This window comes from Astatotilapia calliptera, chromosome 3 (assembly GCF_964374335.1).
Source record: "Astatotilapia calliptera chromosome 3, fAstCal68.1, whole genome shotgun sequence".
In the NCBI taxonomy this organism is placed as follows: Eukaryota; Metazoa; Chordata; class Actinopteri; order Cichliformes; family Cichlidae; genus Astatotilapia; species Astatotilapia calliptera.
The window spans coordinates 53,147,464-53,171,159 of NC_137424.1; the positions used below are offsets into that span (position 1 = coordinate 53,147,464).

Genomic DNA, 23,696 nt, shown 5'->3' on the forward strand with positions numbered 1-23,696 from the left:
TTATTGTGCATAAATAGTGAATTGTCCTGACACAATATTGCGTTTCGCTTCTGTTATTACCATGGTACATTGACAAAAACATATACTTTTATTCACAGGATAAAACAGGTTTTTTGTATCACTAATTGCCCAGTACGATTACAGCATACAGTATTGTTGTCACTGCTACATTTCTGTGATGGGTACCAGAAATTATTTCCACTACTAATTAATTACCGTTGAGCTCAAAGGTCCTATTAATAAACGGTTAAGGAATGTGTATTTATGACGACGATTTGTGAGACTGGTAAACTTATGATACGTACGATGGTCTTTACTTTCTACACGGTGCATTTCAAGGTCCTGCACCCATCCGTCGGTAAACTGTACCTGGGCTTGTTGCAGTGACCTGAAGTTACTAAACTTCATGAGTGTATGCACTCACTCCAAGAACCGTATGATTATAAATATGCATATAAATATGCTACGATGAGATAGCTGACTTCATCTAAACTAGCAAATGTTTTCCAGGCTACGTTGGTGATGCAGTTTTTTTTAAATGATATTTTAAAAAAAATATCATTTATTTATGTATAATATTTTTGTCATGCGATTTTAAAGCCGGTCCTACAACCGCATCCAAGAATAACATGCAGCTTATCTCAGAACTGTCGGTGAAAATTATTCTTGGAGCTAGGTTTAATTGAGCTGCATTTTAAAGAGGTGCAATTTCACAATTTGTGTATATTTTCTAAGTTCACTATTTTGTCATGTGTTGAGAAAAACACAGATTTAAAAATTACATGGTCTAATATTTACATTTAGCATAACTGCAACATTCTTTTTTCGTTTGTTTTTTTTAAAGACTCGAAAGGACTTGAAATTCAAAATTTCAGACTTGTGACTTTACTTGGACTTTTACACCAGTGACTTGAGACTCGACTCTGACTTGCCTGACATTACTTGAGACTTGACTTGAGACTTGAGGATAAAGACTTGAGACTTACTTGAGACTTGCAAAACAATGACTTGGTCCCACCTCTGCCAAAGGGTAAACTGAGCCAGCTTTATTTATCAGTTCTTCTTCTGGATACTTTAAATATTTCAGGCAGATGTTTTCTTATCAGAGTCTCTCTGAACATTACACAAACCACATCACAGTACCAAACGTGTTGCCTTTTTGAAGAACTCTGACCTTAAAAACTGACTGTATAAAAGAAGAAAAAGAGATTTCTGCCATGGTCCGGGTGAGTGCTGGAACTTCCTACAGGGCCGGCATTTCCACCCCTGGGCGGAGCCACCACATCATGCTGACAGGCTACACCTGAGCGTAATTGGAATTGCCGGCTTCTTAAGACCAGCGCTCAGACTCACACCTTGCCAGATCATCTGCAAACCTTTGTCAGTCAGGGTTTCCACAGTTTTGTCAGTTCATAGTAGTTTCATGTGTTTTCTGACGTTTGTGCTTTCTCCACTCTCAGAGGACCTCTGGATAGTGATGGGCAGATGAAGCTTCATGAAGCACTGAAGCTTTTCATCCAATTGGTTCATCCCAGCGCAAAGCTTCTTGAAGCTTCATTTGCTCTAGTAGGACACCTACTGGATGTAAAAATATTAGTTGGCATGAATTTGAAGAGTGTGGCCTTTTGCACACAGCCTGTAAATGTCAACAACAAAAGGAGTGTGTAAAACATGTATATTGTAGTGATGGCAGTATACTGTGTATATTTATACTGGCAGTATGGAAAATGATTATTTGGAAATGATCATTTGGAAATGATCATTTACTGTGAGGTGAGGTGTGGTTGGGGTGTGGACAGTAGTTGTGCTTTTGTAACGTTGAGGTATGGACAGCTACACACTGAGGCTTTGAGCCTCAGTCCTGCCTGTTCACATTTTATTCTGTAAAAACTAAATTCTCACTGCTTTTATGACCTTTTTAGTGGGGAGAACATAGCTAGGATTTAATGATTTAACAAATCTTTTAAATTCTTTGTCCTCCACAATGCTAAATGGCTGGGAGTTCTCAATCACCATGCTAACCAGGTCTTCATCTATTTGAGATTGTTCTCCTGAGGAAAGACAATAAAGACAAAGCACAAATATAAATATCACACGCGTAACTTATTACAGTTGTATAATATTGCTATATTCCACCAGTGTGTGAATGTGAGAGTGAATGAATAGTGGCATTGTAAAGCGCTTTGGGTGCCTAGAAAAGTGCTATATAAATCCATTCCATTATTATTATTATTATTATTATTATTATATCATTTAGTAACATTACTGCGTGCTATATTATCATGGCATTTGATGGCTCACCTGGTCTTGCTCCACAATCGGTGTTCCCCTTATTCTCATGCAAAGCTCTGTAGTGCCTAAGCATGGATGAGGTGTTGTTGTTATATCCCAGCTCCCTGGCACATAGCAAACACTTCACCTTGTACAAAAGTCAAGACAGCTCAACATAAATTGTATTGCACCATCAGTATTATGAAAATACATCTTCTGTAGAAATTTACATACCTTGTTGGGAGGAATAAGATCAAAATGCTCCCACACAGGGGAGGACATCCTCCTCTTCTTAGCTGGCTCCATTCTCTCCTGACTTTCTCTCCTCAGTCTCATAAACCTCCAAACGTCATCATTTTCAGCTCCTCCCATAAATGAAGCAAGCCTCGATACGCGCATCGCGGAAACGCCCCCTCAATTACTCGACACAAGCTTCGAAGCCTCGATGCAGAACCTCACATCACTACCCAGCGCAAAGCTTCTTGAAGCTTCATTTGCTCTAGTAGGACACCTACTGGACGTAAAAATATTAGTTGGCATGAATTTGAAGAGTGTGGCCTTTTGCACACAGCCTGTAAATGTCAACAACAAAAGGAGTGTGTAAAACATGTATATTGTAATGATGGCAGTATACTGTGTATATTTATAGTGGCAGTATGGAAAATGATTATTTGGAAATGCTTAAAATGGAAATGATCATTTACTGTGAGGTGAGGTGTGGTTGGGGTGTCGACAGTAGTTGTGCTTTTGTAACGTTGAGGTATGGACAGCTACACCCTTTCCTGATGGGTGCCCAAAGTGCCCTTTTGTTGAGGCAACTTTTTAAAAAAAAAAAATTATTATTATTATTTTTTTAATGTGTGTGTTTGTGCGGAGTCTTGTCTGTGCCCCATCAACAATAATATTTAACTAATCACAGTTTTGCTAAATAAAAGGAGCTGGCTTGCATCAGTCACATGATCACTATTAACCAATGATCGCCCTTGACGGCAGAACGCGCTGGTTACGAGCCGGGAACGAGCTCACAAAGAGCACGCGCATTTTTAGCGGTCCGGAGCTTTAAGAGAAACACAAGTTAACTCAGAGACACAGACTGGTCATAGCTGCTGGCTACCTGTGTAAGGCTGTCATGGGTCTGTAGCTCTGTCACCGTTTTAGGGAACATATTTAGTTTTAAAGTAAGTTTCCGGGCTTTTCCTGCCTTTCTGGAGGGATTATATTTCACTAAAAAACGATCTAATATACATGTCCACATAATTATGCATTATAATAATATTTTAAAAAACACACGCTGTATTTTAAAAAACATACATTAAGAAGCAGATTATATTAGATTTATATTTTAAATAAGACAAAATTTGGATTTTACAACAGTAAAATTATTGTATCTCTACAGTTTAAAAATGTAATAAGCTTTGCCCTGCACAGAGTGGATAGTGAAACAAATGGAATCATCATAAATACATTATTTCATATTTATTACTTCCCCCTCCTCTTTGCTTTATTATTGTAGCTCTAGTAATAAATAATAATGTAAGGATTCTGGATCAGCACCATGATGCCCATAGTATATACAGTATTCTGAAGAAGGTCTAAAATGTCACTGTGTGTGCGTGCATGTGTGTGTTTTATTTAGATGGATTTTTAAAAAAAATATTACTCATGATATAACATTGTCCAGACATGGCTGGTAAGGACATGAGGAGGAAACAGTAGGAGCTGTGTGAGGCTACTAAAGGCAGGGCTATAACATTTTTCTGTCATCATTTAGATTAAGTGCAAGAGTTGTTAGGTGTGGATAATTAAATTATAGTTTATTGCAATAGCAAGTTGTGCCTTGTTCTCACATAGACAGCAAGTGGAGAGATATATATGAAATGATGGGATGGAAGGAAGAAGAGAAGCAAAGAGTGATTCACAGGCAGAGCCTAATTTATTTCTCACAGTTTTTTATTGCCTTATGGTTCCAAGCGCTGTCACCAATCTTTGCATTTTGTTATTATCTCATGATACTTGTTTAATCAGCTACCATCTCTCCTATGGACTTTTTAATGTCTACAGTCTCAGATCAACACAGCCCTGCCCTCCAGCACTATCAGCAGCAGGAGCAGCAGAAACCCCTCAACAGCAACATTGTACTGTGGCTGTAGCTCAGGTGGCAGAGCAGGTCAGCCACTAATCAGAAGGTCGGTGGTTCGATCCCAGGCTGCCTCCTGGCTGCATGCCAAATATCCTTGGGCAAGATACTAACCCCGTGTTTGCCTACTGGTGGTGGTCAGAGGGCCCGGTGGCGCCAGTGTCTCACCTCTGTCAGTGCGCCCCAGGGTGGCTGTGGCTACAATGTAGCTTGCCATCACAAGTGTGTGAATGGGTGGATGACTGAATGTGTAAAGTGCTTTGGGGTCCTTAGGGACTAGAAAAGCGCTGTACAAATGCAGGCCATTTACCATGTACCCATCAGGTAAAACATCGGCGATGTTTGCTTTGCCTTGTTGCCCATATTAGATTCTTGATGAATGTGTGTTGTTGTTATTCAGCCTGGTTCAATGTGCCCCTTTTTAACTTTGAGCACCCGCCCCTTTAAACCTCTCTGCACGGCCCTGGCCCCACAGACCCTTCTAGTGCACCTTCTAGTTTTGTTTCATAGAAATGCCAAGTCAGCCATGAGTTTCAAAGTAAATCAGAAATTGTGAATTTCTGAGTTAAAACTGTTTGTCTCCAAGCGGAGTATTGAAACATAGTGTGCCTCTAAGTTAACGTTATATTTAAATTCATGTCCCAGAGTGGAGTTTCTAGCGTGTGAAGCTTGTTTAGGTTGCCGCTAGTCCTCGGTTTCTTGTGAGTGTTTTTGAGTTATTCCTTGTTTATGTTGAGCAATTCTGAGTTATGGTAAGCACTTTGAGCACCTCTCACTGTCATTTGCTGTTTACATTAATTGCATCACTGTAAATAAAGCTTTGTCACCCTCAGTCCCTGCGCCTCAGTGTTGTCTGCCTTGGAGTCCGTTTTCCTACTGGCCTCGGGCCGTGACAATTTCTATGAAAGCTCCTTTTCAGAAATTCATGTTTTAGTTTCACTATCTCAAGGACTCCTTGAGATGTTACACTTTGTTTCATTATTACCTAAATACTTTTTATTACAGGAGGTTTCAAAATAAAAGCAGCAGTCAGCCTTTAATTTGGGGAACAAAGCATTTAAAACTGCAGAAAATGCATCGAGGAAATCTATTTCGACACACTGTTATCCACAAAAATAAAACTTCCTCCTTGGGGGTCAGCTTATATTTGAGGGGAACAACCTTACTTCTCAGAAACAAATGAGATAAAAGCAGAACAGTCTGGCACACAGTCTCTAAACCAGACTATATGACTGTCATGTATAAAAGGAAACTTTATTTTTCCTTATTTATTATACCCATTTTAATCATATCATAAATGTGAGGTTTGAATAATTCAAGTAAATACACCACTTTTTTTTTTGTTGTTTTTGTTGTTTTTGTTGTTTTGCTGTGAGCAGGTTTCAAACCTGGCCTTCCTGGTCTCAAGGTGGCTACTCATCTCACTGAGCCAAACTCATTCTCACTCATCTCTATCCACACCCATTCCTGTTAGAATGCAACTGTAACTTTAAAACTCTCAGTGTGAAAGAGGAATAAGAGGTTTCTTTGAAATCTGCTTTTCAGAAATTCAGACATTAACCCTTGTGTAGTCCTCAGGTCTGCTGAACCTGTTTAAAATGTTAATTAGAAGAAAAATTGTACAATTCATCACTATTTAAACCTCAAATTTCTTTGAAAAATTAAATCAATACATTTTCAATGACTCCTGCTGCTACTTTTCTCACGCAATATTGTTTCACTTCAAATGCCTTCATCTCTTTGCTCCCACATTCCTGCACATTTCACCCTTCGTCTTACAGAAACTGCTCTACACTTTGTCACACTCCCAGCTGCAAACTGAGGGTGGGGTGCAACAATCAGTAGCTTTCTTTGTGTGGCTCCTTATCAGTCAAGATAGCGAAACAAAAAAAAAAAAATCTGCCAGAGAACCTCTGATTTCAGAAGAAAGATGATCTGAAAAATGATAGGATGTTTTTAGAACTATTTTGCCTTCATTGGATACTGTAGTACAGACAGGATGGTAAGGAGAGAGTGAAGAAGAATGACACACAGCAACTGTTCTGGGGCAGACTCAAGTAAAGACTCTAACCTTCAGCATGAGATGTTCCCTGATTTAAATTCTGTTCTAGAACCAGTAGCAACACAAAGAGCTGCAATGTATGTGTCCAATATGGACAGAAAAACACAGAGTGCATATATATACTATATAGTATAAATATACATAATTTTATGGAAAGAGATCTCGGATGTTGTTCCTACAATATATATTAACCATATACATTGTCTGTGGTGATTGGAAGTCAGATAAAGCAAATGAAGTATTTTTACATAAAAGCTTATGGTTGAATTGATTTAAAGACTCCAAAATGCAGTGGATCCAACAGACACATCAATTTTAGACAAGTGTTTAATACATAAGTTTCAAAAGATCACATCTAACAGAGAATTTGCTAACTTCATTAAAATATTTACTGTATTCACAGTTAGAACTACTGAGGTTTCATTTTTAAATTTCTATCCATAGTTTCTTCACGTTTTAAATGCTGCTCATAAACACTGAATGCTTAAGGATCATCTCGATCCTTCAGATCCCACAGTCAAAGTTTAAGTGCATCCTGAAGTCTGCAGCTTAAGCCCATAATTAATATACTACAACCTTGAGCTGCATTATATACATTTTCACTAGGCATGAAGGTCATCATATCAGGAGCCTATAAATTTTACTTTGCTAACTGTACTCCAGTCCCCTCCCTCTCTCTCTTTCTCTTTCTTTTGTATAGTTTGATGTTTATTAAAAAATATTTTTTTAAGTAACAACTTTTAGCTGAAGTTTCATTAAATGATACCTTATCAATATGTTATGGTTATCATGAAATTATACTTTCATTCATAAAATAACATTATTGCATTTTATTAAATAAATTTTGTATTGTAAAAAGAGGTCAAATGAAATGGAAAATGGAAATGATGCATGTGAAACCATGTATCATTTTGAGTTGGCTATTGAGAAATGTGTTGCGCAAGTCAAGATTGATGGTCTATTGGATGCAAAAATTAAACCTCCTCACTGGGATCAGTTTATATTTGAAGACAACAGTCTTGTACCTTACTGACTGTCTTGTTTGTACTATTCTATGGACCTATGAGGACACCAATGTAGCTGGTTTTCAGGAGACGGAGGAAGTAAGTAAGAATTTCTTTTGTCTTTATTTTTTTATTTGGAATTTGAGTGGTGATAAATTTGTAGAAATTACAAAATAGAGCAATGTTCATGTTTGTTTTTGCAATTACAAAAGACTTCTAACACACATAGCATGCCTTAACTCTATCATTAAGCACTTTGTAAAGCTTAACGTAAGCTGACAAAGAAAAAAAATCAAGAGAGTTTTCAAGAGAGAAGAGATGGTAAGAACTTTGTAATAGTAATTTAAGTGATGCAAGTTTACAAAAATCATAAATTGCACACCTTTCATGTTTACTTCTACAATGGCTGTTTAACTTGTTTAAAAAGGGGGTTTACAACATTTTATAACCGATATTTATAAAATACTTTATAACAAATAAAATTTTTATAGTAAATTTTTAAAACAATATCAATGCAATAGAAGCAATACTTCTGCTTGTAATGGATTTTTAGCATAATTTTAGCACAATTTCATCATTTAGTACTTCATCTGGGCCTTTCATTACTGCATCTGTCCCTTCCACCTCATCTGGGCATTTCACATCTACATCTGCTCCTCTTACTACAACATCTCCCCACCTTCTACCACATCTGGCCCCTTAACTACCACTCCGGGCCTTTTCACAACCACAGATTACAGAATACATGCCCCAAAATGTATTTGTAATGTATTCCGTTACGTTACTCAATGAGAGTAATGTATTCTGAATACTTTGGATGATTTAATATGTTCTCATGCTTTTTACAACTACATAAATGTAATATTGCTGTGTGATTTATTACTATTACTGAAGGTTACTCGCCATACCAATACCACTAGATCTTTAAATCTTAATATAAATGTAACAGTAGGTTAACATTAGGTAAGGCTGCACTTTTTGCAGCGACCTCGTATAGAAAACTATTCCACATGTATATAACACAGGTCCGCGGCTCCGAACAGTAGTAAAGGGACCTCTGGCTAATACGTCGGGCTCCGTGTCGGGCTCCGTGTCGGGCTCGTAGCCAAAAACTAGCTTTACTTTGTTGTCTGGGTCAACTTTGCTAGCGAGAGACAGAGAGAGGCGTTGAAAGGCTGCTGCAACGGAACTTATTGTTTCAGAGGAAAACACGAACACGGCGTACAGTCTTAATAATTGCTTACAACTGGACTACACTGCCCATGAGGCTACATTCCTTAGGGCTATGCCTGTAACACTCTGCCTATTGCCTTCATATTAAATAATATTTTGAATAATAATTTTAAAGAATATTTCTTCTCATAATTATGTGGGCTGCAAGTGACATGGGCCACGAGATTGAGTGACAGGCATTAGAGCCTCTTAATGCGTGTTTTGTTTGGTTTTGCACCAGTATGGAATTACAAAAAATAGAGAGGGCATAGCCCACATATGAAACAGGAAAAGACTGCCATGGAATCCCTTTATTTCAACAAAGTAACTGTATTCTAAATACCATCTTTTTGAACAGTAACTGTAACGGAATATAGTTACTCGTATTTTGCATTTTAAATACGTTATGCCAGTACATGTATTCCATTACTCCCCAACACTGCATCTGGCCCACCTTCAACCACATCTGACCATTTCAAAGCTACATTATTTCCTCTTACTAGAACATCTGGTCCATCTTCTACCACTTTTGCCACTTCCAGCTCTGTCACTGGCCACCCTAGTACCACATCCAAACCTACAGCAAAAAACACATTAACAACTAATTTATTTTAAAACAATATCAAATAAAGGCTGCAGTTTAACTGGATGTGAGTAATGCTGCCTGTAAAACTGCAGTTGGGTTCTGAGAAATTGTAGTGCACAAATCCACTTTGACACACTGGCTACAAAACTTCCTGTTTAGGTTAAGTTTATATTCCTGGAAGACCATCTTGTTCCTCACTGACTATTACTCCTTCTGTATGGACACTAGTTCATCCAGTTTTCAAGAGAGAAGAGATGGTAAGAATTTTGTTATAGTAATTTAAGTGATGCAAGTTTACAAGTTTCACAGCTTTCCATTTCAGTTTTACATTTACAATGGCTGTTTAACTTGTTTAAAAAAGGGTTTTACAACATTTTATAACTGATATTTATAAAATATGTTATAATAAATGAAACTTTATAGTAAATTCTAAAATAAATATGAATACAATAGAAGCAACACTTCTGCTTGTAATAGATTTTTTTTAGCATAAGAAAGAGATTGCTTTTATTTGGTTAAATAAAAGAATAGAAGAGGTTTTCAATTGGTTTATTTGGAGAGAAATAATTTTTATGATCTAGACTTAAATGACTCATGCAGTTGTTGTGGTGTAAATTTCAGGGATAAAGCATGTTATGACAAGTCCCCCAGTCTCAGTGGAAAGGCAACAATCTTTGAGTCGATCTTTTTCACTGTCTGTGAATATGGATCAGTTTGAAACCCAGCACTGAATCTTTTGTGTTAAACCTAATTGTCCTAAAATTCATACCAGACTGCATGTATATGTGACATGTTTTCAAAGTGTAGGTTTTGCACACATGCAGAAATCTGTTCAAAGAAGTCCACTGGTTTTAGCGTTTTAATTTTCTTTTTTTCTTTTTCTACTCATGTGAATAGGTGCTACATGCACTCTGCATATACACAATTTTCAGGCAAAATCAAAACAGCCATCTCTTTACAGTCTGACTCTCATGTGTGAAATATGCAAATAAAGAGGACAGAAGGTCACTTAAATTACTAGAAATGTATTTATGTGTGATGACTCTGTAGTGATGACAGTCAAGGGTAGAATTTTTAAATAATTATATTCAAACAAAAAAGAATGGCCTTACTGAATGATTATGTTGTTTTTGACCGTTTTCTTTGGATAAATAAAGATAATTCTACCATAAATTGATGCAGAAAAGGGGCAACTGGTGCATAAATATGATTTTCTGGTGGACAACTTCCAGACTTCCTGCTTCATGTCCCCAGCTCAGTTTTCTGCTTCTTACACTCTACTATCAGCTCTGCACAATTTACAGTTCCCCAAAATTGTATCTTGTACTGGGCTTTGCTGCAGACTCTTTTTTACTTATGAGAGGCTGTCACTTTGTTCGTAAATCACAGGCTCATCACACTGTATTGATTTTTTGATTTTGATTTTTTATTGATTAGCATTCAAATATCTCAGTGAAAACAGAACAAAGATCTACCACAAAGCAAGAAAGCATGAGACAAGGCTAATCAAAAGGTATTGGCTGAAGCTGAAGCATTTGCTTATTACGCCAACCCTTTTCACAAAATATCTTTTTGCACGCAGCTCCTGTACTCAGGGCTTGAAGCAAATAATAAAACAAAGCAAAAACCAAACAAACAAACAAACAAACAAACAAGAAAAAAAAAACTTTCCACCTTAGATAAGTAACTACATCAAAGCAAAAGAATCAAGAGGGTTTTTTTTTTGTTTTTTGGTTTTTTTCTTTTGCTCTTTTCATTCTTGATTTATGTATTTTTCTAATACTCTATTTTTGAACATGTTTTTAAACAAGGAAAATGAACTACACCTTTTTAAATCACTGTCATAACTATTCCACAGGTTAACTCCTCTAACAGAAACACATCTCTGCTTTATATTTGTCCTTATCTTGTTTTTTTAAAGAAATCTGTTCCCCTTAAGTCATATTGACTCTCTCTGACTTTGAACAGCTTCTGAGTACTGGGGCAAAGCAAGTTATTTTGTGCTTTATACATTATCTGTGCCATTTTATATTCAACTAAATCATAAAATTTCAGGGTAGTCAGATTAATAAACAAAATGTTAGTTGGTTCTATATAGTTTGATTGGTTTATAATTCTTATAGCTCTTTTTTGTAACTTGAAAATAGGAAGAGTGTTCGTTTTATATGCATTACCCCATATCTCCAGACAGTAAGTCATATATGGAAGCAACAGAGTACAATAAAGTGTGTATAATGAGTTTTTGTTCAGGACATGCATTGTTTTATAGAGAATAGCAATGGTTTTTGACATTTTTGTTTTCACATGGTTTATATGAGACTTCCAACTCAGCTTATCATCAATTATCACTCCAAGAAATTTATTTTCGTACACTCTTTCAATTTCAATTCCATTAACCCTTATTTTAGATACATTTTTCATTTGTCTAGTGCCAAAAATAATCAATTTTGTTTTCTTTATATTTAATGATAACTTATTTACATCAAACCAGTTTTTTAATATATTTAACTCCTTTTCCGCTGTAGTCAGAAGCTGTTCTAGGTTTTTACCTGAGCAGTACAGAGTGGTATCATCAGCAAACAATACACATTTTAACAGTTTGGAAATGCTACATATGTCATTTATATATAATATAAATAATTTAGGGCCCAGCACAGAGCCCTGAGGAACACCACAAGTTACCTTCAACTGCTTAGATTTTACATTATTGAATTCGACATATTGATATCTTTCATCCAGGTAACTTTTCATCCACTTGTATGCTAACCCTCTTATGCCATATCTCTCTAGTTTATTCATTAATATAGAATGATCAATTGTATCAAACGCCTTTTTTAAGTCTATAAAAACACCAAAAGTACATTCCTTATTATCTATTGCATTAGATATCCCTTCAACAAGTTCCATCACTGCCATCGAAGTGGACCTTTTCACTCTAAAGCCATATTGGTTAGGAGATTATGCTTCTCAATATATTTATCAAGTCTATTAACAAATAACTTTTCTAAAATTTTTGAGAACTGTGGGAGTAGTGATATTGGCCTATAATTGGTAAACTGACATCTCTCTCCGTTTTTATGGATTGGAATAACTTTTGTTATTTTCATTTGTGAGGGAAACACACCAGTTTGAAAGGACAGATTACAAATGTATGCGAAAGGTTGCACTATATATTCTATAATACTTTTAACTAATATCATGTCAATACCAAAACAGTCAGTGGACTTTTTATTTTTAAATGTCTTCACAATGTTAATTATTTCTCTGAGTTACAGCACCAATGTGTTCAACAGGGATTACTTGTACAGACACTGATCTCATTATGTGTTAATATTAAATATGAACATCCACCATATCTATATGCATCTATCTATATCAGTCTATTAGTAAAACACTTTACAATTTGTTTTTTACTTTTTCTTTTTTCTCCTTTTACCTGGCATAGGGCCCATCAGTGAAGGTACAGCACCTCCTGCCCCTTGCTGCTGTCGTCCTCCTGTACATTGTTCCCACTGAACCTGAAGTGGTGGCATCAATAGCAGAATGCCTTGACTTTTTTCTTCACCAAACTCCACCAAACATCCCAGGAATTCTGGAGAAAGGGGAAATCCAGGACCAGAACAGATACAAACCAATTTGCCAGACTTTGAATGACAAAAGAACATTTATGACGCTCTACGACACCTTGAACAAGATTCCACTTTTTTCTGCTGCCAAGTACAGAGGAGATGGAGGAAAGAGACCTATGCCCGATTGGAAGATTGAACCACAGGTTGTTTTTTACAAAAAAGTCATCTAAATAATGCTATTTTTCTGCTATGTACTTGTAATAACATTTATTTATTACAGTGAATCTAAATATCCCGCCATGTGGACATCAAATCATCTGCTCACATTGCCACCTACAGCACTAAAGAATTTTTACATTCAGTTATCCGATTTATAATTACTATAATGTTTTCCATTACAAAGTCATGTTTTACTATGCAGGGCATTGTTCAGTATATTTCTATATAACTGCATAGAAATGACTCCAACTCACAACTTAAAGTGATCTGTTGTGTTTAACCCTATTATTCTCCTCAGATATTACTAACCGTAATATTACTTACCCTTGGCCTCCAGTATTATGCATTGAATACATAAATAGTACCTCGATAAAGAAAGTCTAGCACCACCATCAGTCCAAACTTTTCATTTAGAATAAATATATCTTGAAAGGTTTGCATTCAAATTTTTTCACATTTCAATTACTGAGTAGTACCAAAGCCTCAATGACAGTAAAGCATTTTCCAGAGGATATTTCTTTTTTAGATACGGATTGCTAAGTACATAGAGCACCAAGAGTAATGATTTAGATCGAAGACTGTCATGGAAGCTTTTATAAGTATTTTGCATGAACTGTCAATGTCCTTGTGGGAACTTTCTGCCCACCACCGCACAAGAAATATCAGTTCTAATTCGACACACACACACACACACACACACACACACACACACACACACACACACACACACACACACACACACACACACACACACACCGTGTTTTCATAATATCTTTGTGGGGGCATCTAATTGACTTTCTCCAATGCTAACTATCAAAACTGAATACCTAATCCTAACCCTTGCCCTAAACCTAAACCTTTTTGAGATGGAAAAATGCCTTGAAACTTGTGGGGCTGTTGGTCCCCACAAGCATAGTAAATTTCCAATTTTTAGTCCCCACAAAGATATGTTAACTCAGTCACACACGCATACACACACAATACTTGGATTTGAGCAATTCACAAGCCACACTGCGAGAAGTATCAAAGTTCTCATGGGAATGTACTCCCCACCCATCTTTCATGTATCAACTTCAAAGGACAAACTTTGCAACTGCAGGTGTAACGGTGTGTTCACACCGAACGCGCTAGAGGCAGGCGGAGCATCAGGTTTACATGTAAAGTCAATGGAAAGGTGCGCTGACCCGCGATTGCGGCTCCCGCGAAAATTCGGAAGCAGATTTGCGTCGCGAAAACGCGAAAACGCCAGAAACGCGCGTGAGTGTAGGGCGTTTCAGGCGTTTGACTCGCGAAAAAATCCACGCGCGTGAGTTTATGTGTTGCATTTTGTGCATACACGCGTTTCGCGTCCCCCGCTCGAGTTGGAAAAATCTGAACTCCAGCGTAAAATCGCGCCGCGACAACCAATCAGGAGCCTGGTGACGTGGCTTTTACCTAGTTCAAAGGGGCAGATCCAGCCAAAGCCCTTTATTCTTCAATAGAGGGAAGGAAGGCTAATCAATGCCTTAGCAAACAACCCGGAGCCGTACGACACCAGCTGCTTTCTGGACCGAGACAGGAATATAAAGGACCGAGCTTGGAGGAAGATATGTAAAGAGATCGGGCAACCTGGTAAGTTCATTCATTTCTCTTAAGTTTTCTCTAAAGTTTTCACTGACCCGGGGAAGCCGCACAAAAGCTAGCAAGCCACCGCTATTTTCCCACTGACGTACAAATACCGTTCTGCTTTTAGGCATGTTGTCATTTAAGAATATATTTTATTGTTTATTAATAAACAGCACACAGTGGTCCCGCTGTTCATCCGTCACTGCCTCTTTTTTTTGATTTCCTTTTTTCTGCACCGTACAGCATTGCATTCTGCAGCCTGATTGACAAATCTCCTCCGTGTCGTGTCTCCTGCGCTTGTCAAATTTATCATGTTTGGGTTTGATAACCATCACGTCCAATAGAAAAAACAGCACAAAAACACCCATAACTATGAGCCTCATTCGGAAATAGACACCTGCACCGCGAGGGAAAATGGCTCACGAAAGTGGCAGGCAGATGAAGACAAACGCGGCATAATAATACTTTTACGTTTTGCAATCTACAAAGGTTTGCACTTTGAGAATCAATTGTGAGAACTGTGACCAATGTTCGTGTGTGTGTGTGTGTGTGTGGAAAAAAGTGTATAAAGTGCGTGGCCAGGGGCTAGTTATTCTGAGAACCCCTGATTATATCCTGTTTTGTTTTTTTCAATGTTGAAATTAAAATCTAGTAGCAGCCTTCTCATTTCTTTGTGTTTTGTGCTGTTTTACAGGCCCACAGGGGAGGACGGCTCCGAGGCAGATGAGGGACGGGTCCCAGGACGGTCCATCGGCGCTGGAGCTGGCCATCCTGGTGTCCCTGAAGAGTCCACACCAGTCTCCAATTGTGCATTTCCTCCTCAGCCTTGTTCCTGCTCTGGAGAGCAGCTGGTCGTTTTTATTCCTGTCTCTCTGTAAATACTTATATTTTATATATTTATGTTTAATGTTTTTCTGTTTGAGAATTCTAATATTATTTCAAATAAATTTTTATAATGACTGTCTCAGTTCTACTACACAGCAAATGTTGGCACACGACTTGACACATATAGAATTTATTTCATATTATACTAATGACAAAATATACTAATACAGTGGGATGCAAAAGTTTGGGCAACCTTGTTAATAGACATCATTTTCCTGTATAAATCGTTGGTTGTTACAATAAAAAATGTCAGTTTAATATATCATACAGGAGACACACACAGTGATATTTGAGAAGTGAAAAGAAGTTTACTGGATTTACAAAAAGTGTTAAACAAAATCAGGCAGGTGCATAAATTTGGACACCACAAAAAAGAAATGAAATAAATATTTAGTGTATATCAATGTGTGTGTCTCCTATATGATATATGTGCTGCACAGCACAGAGGGAAGTTCCAGCGCTCCTGGAATCCCTCTGTGATGGACCGCCAGTCTCCAGGTGAAGGCACAGCCATGAAGTCGTCCACTAGACAGTAGGGCTGCCACAAACGATTATTTTGATAGTCACTAGTCACCGATTATTTTTGCGATTAGTCGACTAATCAGATCATCATCCATTGGACGTAAAACTACAGCTTATTGCACCAGCAGCATCTGCTCTTATATAACTATCATTAGCTTACAGCTTTAAGTGTTTCAGGTCTGTGCTAACTAAAAATAAAGACAAGATGATAGTTTATTAAATTTTAATGAAATTTGCAGATTGTTTCGGTGAAGTTTAATAAACTCCTTGCTATCTAAAATATAACAGGACACCGGAGTAAATTCTGGAGCATCTCACACTTCTGATAATCAGCTGTCTGCTTGACGTTTATTCAGCTGTGTAAAAACTATAACTTTAATCTCAGACAGACTGATTTACTCAGGAAATAAAATACTAAAAAAAAAGCCAAACAACAACATTTTAAGTTATCTAAGTGACTCATATATCATGTTTAACCTGAGTAGCGAAAGACGGCGGTGAGTTTGAAAACGATTTGCCCGTGTCCGGTGTTCTCACTGCGCTAGTGACCTAGCCCCCGGCTAGCTATCGAGCTAGTGGGTAACAGACATCTCCGAAAACGTCGGAGCGCTTTTGAAAATATGTGGTGTCCTGATAAACTGAGCAGATATTTGAGGTTTACACAGCTACATTCTCGCCTGAAAATATGTTAAACGTTTATTTTGTGACCCAGAAAGAATAATAAGAGTAACATTAAAACTAACTAGCTGCCGCCATTGTTGGAAACTGCGCTGGGCCGCGCTATGAATTCTGGGACACAGCTGCTGCTTCTTCTTCTTCTTCTTCGGGGTTTAACGGCAGCTGACACATTTCCAGTTCACGCGCGTTAAAATACGATATTTTGGGAGGCGAGGGATTTTTCTTGGACACGCGTAGAGGTTGCGAATGTGCAGGCGTCAAGTTAGGGGCGTTTTGGCATTTTTTCACGCGCCCATCGCGTTCGGTGTGAACACACGGTAAGGATTATAGGTAACACACATAGACAGACGTGCTTTACATAACTAAAAAAAAACTTGGAGTCAAATTGACCCAAGAGAACCACCAATGTATGCAAAATGTGTACAACTAATTGAAAAAAATATCATAATGAAAAATTTATGCTTTATCATTTGTCCTCATCAAAATAGGAAAAGACATGTGAACTAAAAAAAACAGTTAAGTATTATTATTTGAATGATTAACATTAAATGGGGTCTAATTGACCCCAAGGATGATATAATTAAGTGACAGGGATTTGCAGAATATATTTATTCTACTTTGGAGCAACAATGCATACATCACTAATCTACCCTTTTGATTTTGACAGCTTGAACAATCAGGACACAATGGCAATATGAAAAGCCAAAAAAAGCCTAAAAGGGAAAACAAGGAGAAAAACAAGAACGAGAACATCAACTGCAACAACCAGGCTCGTGACCAAGACTACAGAAACAACCAAAGTTTTGACAGAGGACATTTATTTCCAAGCTCTTATGGATCTGATCAGATTGAAAAAATGTCGACTTTTACTCTGACTAACATTGTTCCACAACAACACAAATTCAACACAGGAAGATGGAACAGAATGGAAAACTGTGTCAAATGTGTTCTGAATAAATTCTGCATTAATAACAATGAGAAAATAGAAGGCTTTATAATAATAGGAGCACTGCCCAGCAACAGTAGTCTCAACAACAGGATCAATATGTTACGGGAGTGATGAGTAAGAGAACCCAGACGCGGATCGCTCGTTAAGATTGAACAGTGTCTTTATTTACAGTGAAGCAAATCCAAAGTAATCCATAGTGCTAAGTCCCTTCCGTGCTCCCCTCGTGTGTCCATACAACTTTCGTAAACAGTGACGTCTCTCCTCTCGTATCTCCGTCTCACTCGTAGCCTGGAAAAAGGCAAACAGATGCGGTTAGCCTCCCTCCGCTATCAAACGTTTGTCTAACACTCGCTGAATTCGAGTCACTACCCGGCTTGGTGGAATACTCCAGCGCTGTCTGTCACTCAGCCACATCATTAAATAGTTCTGTCACAATGGTGGATGACTGGCAGCAGCTGGCGAGGAATCAGTTGCAGGTGGGACCACTCAGAGTGGCGGAACTTCCGGGTCGGACATCTCCCGTTGCTACGCAACCGCGTAACAACTACAACGGAGACAAAAACAGAGCGGGAGAACAAACACACACACACACACACACAGGTCGCCGGTCGGGGCACCGTCGGACCTGACAGTACCCCCCCTCTAATGGGAGCCTCCCGGCGACCCAGCAAACTTATCAGGGTGCCTGCGGCGGAAGTCTCTCACCATGGCAGCATCGAGAACCGCGGACCGCGGCACCCAAGAACGCTCTTCCGGACCGTACCCCTCCCAGTCCACCAAAAACTGAAAGCCCCTACCGCGGCGCCGGGCATCCAATATCCGCGATACGGAATACGCCGGCGAGCCGTCGATAATCCGGGCGGGTGGCGGGGGCCCGGAGGGCGGGCACAAAGGGCTGGTCCGGACAGGCCTCACCTGGGACACATGAAAGACATTGTGAATTCTCATGGAACGGGGAAGAGACAAACGTACAGTCACAGGATTCAACACGGCCAGGATGGGGAAGGGCCCGATAAAGCGTGGAGCCAGCTTCCTAGACTCGACCCTCAGAGGAACATATTTCGCAGACAGCCATACCTGTTGCCCGACCTGGTATGCAGGGGCCGGAGCACGGCGGCGATCTGCAAGTCTCTTGTTCTGCTCAGCGGTCCTCAAGAGGGCGGCCCGGGTGGCGCGCCATGCCCGCCGGCAGCGCCGCAGGTGGTGCTGGACTGAAGGAACTGACAATTCCCCCTCCGACACAGAGAGAAGCGGGGGCTGATACCCCAGGGAGGCCTCAAACGGGGAAACCCCAGTAGCCGCCGACGTGCTAGCATTATGGGCATATTCGACCCACGCCAGTTGATCGCTCCATGATGACTGGTTCGAAGAGACCACACAACGCAGCATCGCTTCGAGCTCTTGATTAGCCCGTTCCGCTTGCCCGTTGGTTTGAGGGTGGAAGCCGGACGACAAGCTGGCCTGGGCCCCCAGTTCCTTACAAAACTCCTTCCACACTCGCGACGTGAATTGGGGACCCCGATCGGACACGATATCTTGGGGAACCCCATGGAGACGGAACACCTGCTGCGTGAGAATCTTGGCAGTATCCAGGGCCGAAGGGAGTTTCGGCAGAGCAACGAAATGAACAGCCTTCGAGAAGCGATCGATCACGGTCAAGATGACTGTGTGACCCGAGGAGGGGGGAAGACCGGTAACAAAGTCCAGTGCAATATGAGACCACGGGCGGCTGGGCACAGGCAATGGACGAAGGAGGCCAGCAGGGGGTGAACAGGAGACCTTGTTCCGGGCACAAACGGGGCAAGCGGCCACATACTCCTGAGCGTCCTTCCCTAGAGTCGGCCACCAAAACAAACGTTGCAGAAAGGCGATGGTGCGGTTTTTACCCGGGTGGCAGGCAAACTTGGCCGTATGGACCCAGTGAAGGACCTTACTTCGGACCGCCGTGGGAACAAACATCCTCCCATCGGGCCCAGTGCCCGGATCAGGTTCCGACCGCTGGGCAGCCTTAACAACCCGCTCTATGTCCCAGGTCAGAGCCCCCATGAAGCACGAGGATGGCAGAATGGGTCTCTCCTTCTCGTCTGGGTCGAGATCCGGGGAAAATTGGCGCGATAAAGCATCTGCTTTAAGATTGCGGGAGCCAGGTCTGTAAGAGATGGTCAAGTTAAACCGAGAGAAAAACAGAGCCCACCTGGCCTGCCGGGCATTCAGTCTTTTGGCCGCTTGGAGGTAGGTCAAGTTCTTGTGGTCTGTCCAGATAACCACCGGATGCTCGCTGCCTTCGAGCCAATGTCGCCACTCTTCAAGCGCCAACTTAATGGCGAGGAGCTCCCGGTCTCCAACGTCGTAATTGCACTCTGCAGGAGATAAGCGACGGGAGAAAAAGGCACATGGGTGTAATTTTGCATTCACTCGTTGGGATAGTATCGCCCCCACACCTGCGTCTGAAGCATCCACCTCCACAAAAAAAGGTTGACTGATGTCTGCCTGTACCAACACCGGAGCTGAGGAAAAGAGGTGCTTGAGTCTCACAAAAGCCCGTTCAGCGCCGGGAGACCACTGGAATGGCTGCTTAGGAGAGGTTAGGTCGGTGAGAGGCAAGGCGACCTGACTGAAATTGCGGATAAACCGTCGATAGAAGTTGGCAAATCCCAGAAACTTCTGCAGCTGCTTACGGTTCTTGGGTTCAGGCCATTCCACCACTGCCCTCACTTTGGCCGGATCTGCCCGCAGCCGTCCCTCCTCGATGACGAACCCCAAAAAGGAGACTGTCTGCACGTGAAACTCACACTTCTCTGCCTTTACAAACAGCCGGTTCTCCAACAGGCGCTGCAACACCATTCTCACGTGCTTGACATGGTCAGCTGGGTTCCGAGAAAACACAAGGATGTCGTCTAGATAAACGAAAACACAATGATTAATGAAGTCCCGTAAAACATCATTTATCATGGCTTGGAAGACCGCCGGAGCATTCGTGAGCCCGAAAGGCATCACCAAATATTCAAAATGCCCACGATGCGTGTTGAACGCCGTCTTCCACTCATCCCCCGGGCGGATTCTCACCAGATGATAAGCACTGCGGAGGTCCAGTTTAGAAAAGATGGCAGCCCCCTGAAGGAGTTCAAAAGCAGAGGTGAGTAAAGGAAGCGGGTATTTGTTCTTAATGGTTATCTTGTTAAGACCTCGAAAGTCAATGCAGGGGCGGAGCGTTTTGTCTTTCTTCTCAACGAAGAAGAAACCTGCCGCGAGAGGAGAGGTGGACTGCCGAATTATCCCGGCCGCCAGCGAGTCGGTGATGTAGCCCTCCATTACCTCTCGCTCTGATTTCGAAATACTGTATAGACGGCTTGTGGGCAAGGGAGCGCCGGGTAGCAAGTCTATCCCACAATCGTACGGACGATGGGGGGGAAGAGACTGGGCCTTTTCTTTACTGAACACCTGGGCTAGGTCATGATATTCAGCTGGAACTGCAGTCAAATCGGGAGGAGCGTCAGGTGAAGATGGGCTAGTGGACGTCTGGCTAACTGTAGCAGAACGTAAACACTGTTCATGACACTTAGGACTCCACCCAGTTATCCTGCTGTTCTCCCAATCGATCTGCGGGTTATGGCGTTCGAGCCAGGGGTAGCCCAAAACTAGCGGAGTGTGAGGAGCCTTGAACAGAAACAGGCTGATTCGTTCAACATGGTTTCCGGAAAGAGAAAGAGTCAAATCAGTAGTGCGATGTGTTATACTGGCCAAGGGGGCACCATTCAGCGCCGCCACCTGGAGGACCTCAGGTAAGGGTTCAACAGGTATGCCCAACGTCTGGGCCAGGGCTTCGTCAATAAAACTTTGTTCGGCCCCCGAATCGATTAAAGCACTACATGGGTGAATACAGGACTGGAAAATCAATTTGGCAGGACAGCTGAGGTGGGGCAAGATGTTTGCGGTAACGCCCGTCAGTATGCCCACGGCTACTGACGAGCAGCGTCTTTTCCCGACTCTGGGCATTTATCAGAAAAGTGTCCTCTCTTTCCGCAAGTGAAACACTCACCCCCCTGAGGTCTTCTCCGTCGGGCCACAGACCTAAAGCTGGCTCGACCGATCTGCATGGGCTGCTCCTCCTCCAACGGCTGTTCCTCCCACTCCCGTCTCCACTCGAGAGAGGGCCCTGCCGAGGTTTTGCTGCCGCCCGCTGGTCGCCGTCCAAACTCACGCCTATGCTCATCCAACTGAATGCACACATTCACCAAAGCACTGAGCGACTTAGGCAGTTCTCTTGAGGCCAACTCACGTTTTAGATTTTCGTTCAGGCCGTTTATGAAAGCCCCTCGTAGTGCATTTTCTTGCCAGCCGGTCTCTTCGGCCAAAATCCAGAAGTCAATCGAGAAGTCCGCTACACTCCTCCATCCTTGTTTCAGGGAAAACATGCGATGTGCTGCGCTGTCGGCGCTGGAGCCTTTGTCAAAAACACAACGAAATTTGCACAAAAAATCTTCATAAGAGATAGCAGGTTGCATGCTTACCACGGCCTGGGCCCATTGTAAAGCGCGTCCAGTCATTGATTCCACCATTAACCCCACCTTGGCTCCATCTGAGAAATAAGACCGAGGCTGTTCTCTAAAAATGAACGAACATTGTGTTAAGAACCCGCGGCTCTTATCCAGATCCCCACTAAACTTCTCCGGGGCCGGCAGCGGGTGCTCGCGCTGCGGTGTGGGAGGGGAAGGAGGCAGAGGAGTAGCCGCGGCTGTGCTGAGAGACGGCCCGGGCGACGGAGCATTAGCTGCAGCCCCAGGGGGAGTTAGCAAAATCCCTTTTAATTCAGCAACCAGCTGCCGTAACACAGTTTGTTCTTCAACAACATGTTTCATCATTCTTTCATGGCGTTCCAACATCTCACCTTGAATCGAGAGTTCTCGCAGAATCGGAGCGGCGTCCGCTGGGTCCATGTAAGTGGCTGGAGTATTCTGTTACGGGAGTGATGAGTAAGAGAACCCAGACGCGGATCGCTCGTTAAGATTGAACAGTGTCTTTATTTACAGTGAAGCAAATCCAAAGTAATCCATAGTGCTAAGTCCCTTCCGTGCTCCCCTCGTGTGTCCATACAACTTTCGTAAACAGTGACGTCTCTCCTCTCGTATCTCCGTCTCACTCGTAGCCTGGAAAAAGGCAAACAGATGCGGTTAGCCTCCCTCCGCTATCAAACGTTTGTCTAACACTCGCTGAATTCGAGTCACTACCCGGCTTGGTGGAATACTCCAGCGCTGTCTGTCACTCAGCCACATCATTAAATAGTTCTGTCACAATGGTGGATGACTGGCAGCAGCTGGCGAGGAATCAGTTGCAGGTGGGACCACTCAGAGTGGCGGAACTTCCGGGTCGGACATCTCCCGTTGCTACGCAACCGCGTAACAACTACAACGGAGACAAAAACAGAGCGGGAGAACAAACACACACACACACACACACAGGTCGCCGGTCGGGGCACCGTCGGACCTGACACAATATTCCTTCAGTGCTCTGGTCAGCTTTCTGCTGCTTCAGTAAAAGTCAGAACAGCTGGCTGGCAAGTGCACACTGGGGGGAGAATGTGGCAGAAGGCCCTGAATACCTGCAGACACAGAAATTAACAGAACTCCACAGAACCCTGGGAACTGAAGCTTTTCCTGGAACACAATGTCCTCTTGACACAACTGTCACTCACTTGTATTCAGATCTTAACCCTACCTGCAACTGCCCACCAACCATGTTGAGTACATCTGCCCCTCCTACTTCCACAGGTACCCCTTCAGTTTCTTTTTCTACTACAACATCTAATTCACCACGCCCTAGCAGTACCACATCCTTTTATTCTACTGCAACATTTGTTCCTATCACCACTGATAAGTGTACATCTAGCTCTATTCCTATGGTATCTGTCTCTTCTTCTGGAACCACCTCTGACCCCCCAAGCACCATGCCTGTCACCAATTCTGGTGCTCCCAGCACTACTCACTATACCACTGGCAC

At 41.5% G+C, this 23,696-nt stretch overlaps 1 protein-coding gene and 3 long non-coding RNA genes across 4 annotated transcripts; 2 read left to right on the forward strand and 2 right to left on the reverse strand.

The window, feature by feature from the left end:
- The first annotated feature begins 1,217 nt into the window (after window positions 1–1,217).
- On the forward strand, window positions 1,218–17,810 carry LOC113013828 (endonuclease domain-containing 1 protein-like). The gene is made up of 3 exons (XM_080295708.1): window positions 1,218–1,226; window positions 12,718–13,044; window positions 17,418–17,810. Exons 1-3 carry the CDS (start codon window positions 1,218–1,220, stop codon window positions 17,808–17,810), a joined length of 729 nt encoding a protein of 242 aa, XP_080151834.1.
- LOC145425477 (uncharacterized) lies at window positions 14,168–15,625 on the forward strand. The gene is made up of 2 exons (XR_013906175.1): window positions 14,168–14,671; window positions 15,360–15,625. It is a non-coding gene; the product is annotated as an uncharacterized LOC145425477 (long non-coding RNA).
- Window positions 17,811–17,841: 31 nt separating the features above from the next.
- On the reverse strand, window positions 17,842–18,628 carry LOC145425480 (uncharacterized). Its single transcript, XR_013906180.1, has 2 exons — window positions 18,069–18,628; window positions 17,842–17,987 (listed from the first exon to the last, which is right to left on the reverse strand). It is a non-coding gene; the product is annotated as an uncharacterized LOC145425480 (long non-coding RNA).
- A 4,072-nt stretch (window positions 18,629–22,700) lies between these two features.
- On the reverse strand, window positions 22,701–23,184 carry LOC145425479 (uncharacterized). Its single transcript, XR_013906179.1, has 2 exons — window positions 22,928–23,184; window positions 22,701–22,846 (listed from the first exon to the last, which is right to left on the reverse strand). It is a non-coding gene; the product is annotated as an uncharacterized LOC145425479 (long non-coding RNA).
- Between the last annotated feature and the right edge of the window lie 512 nt (window positions 23,185–23,696).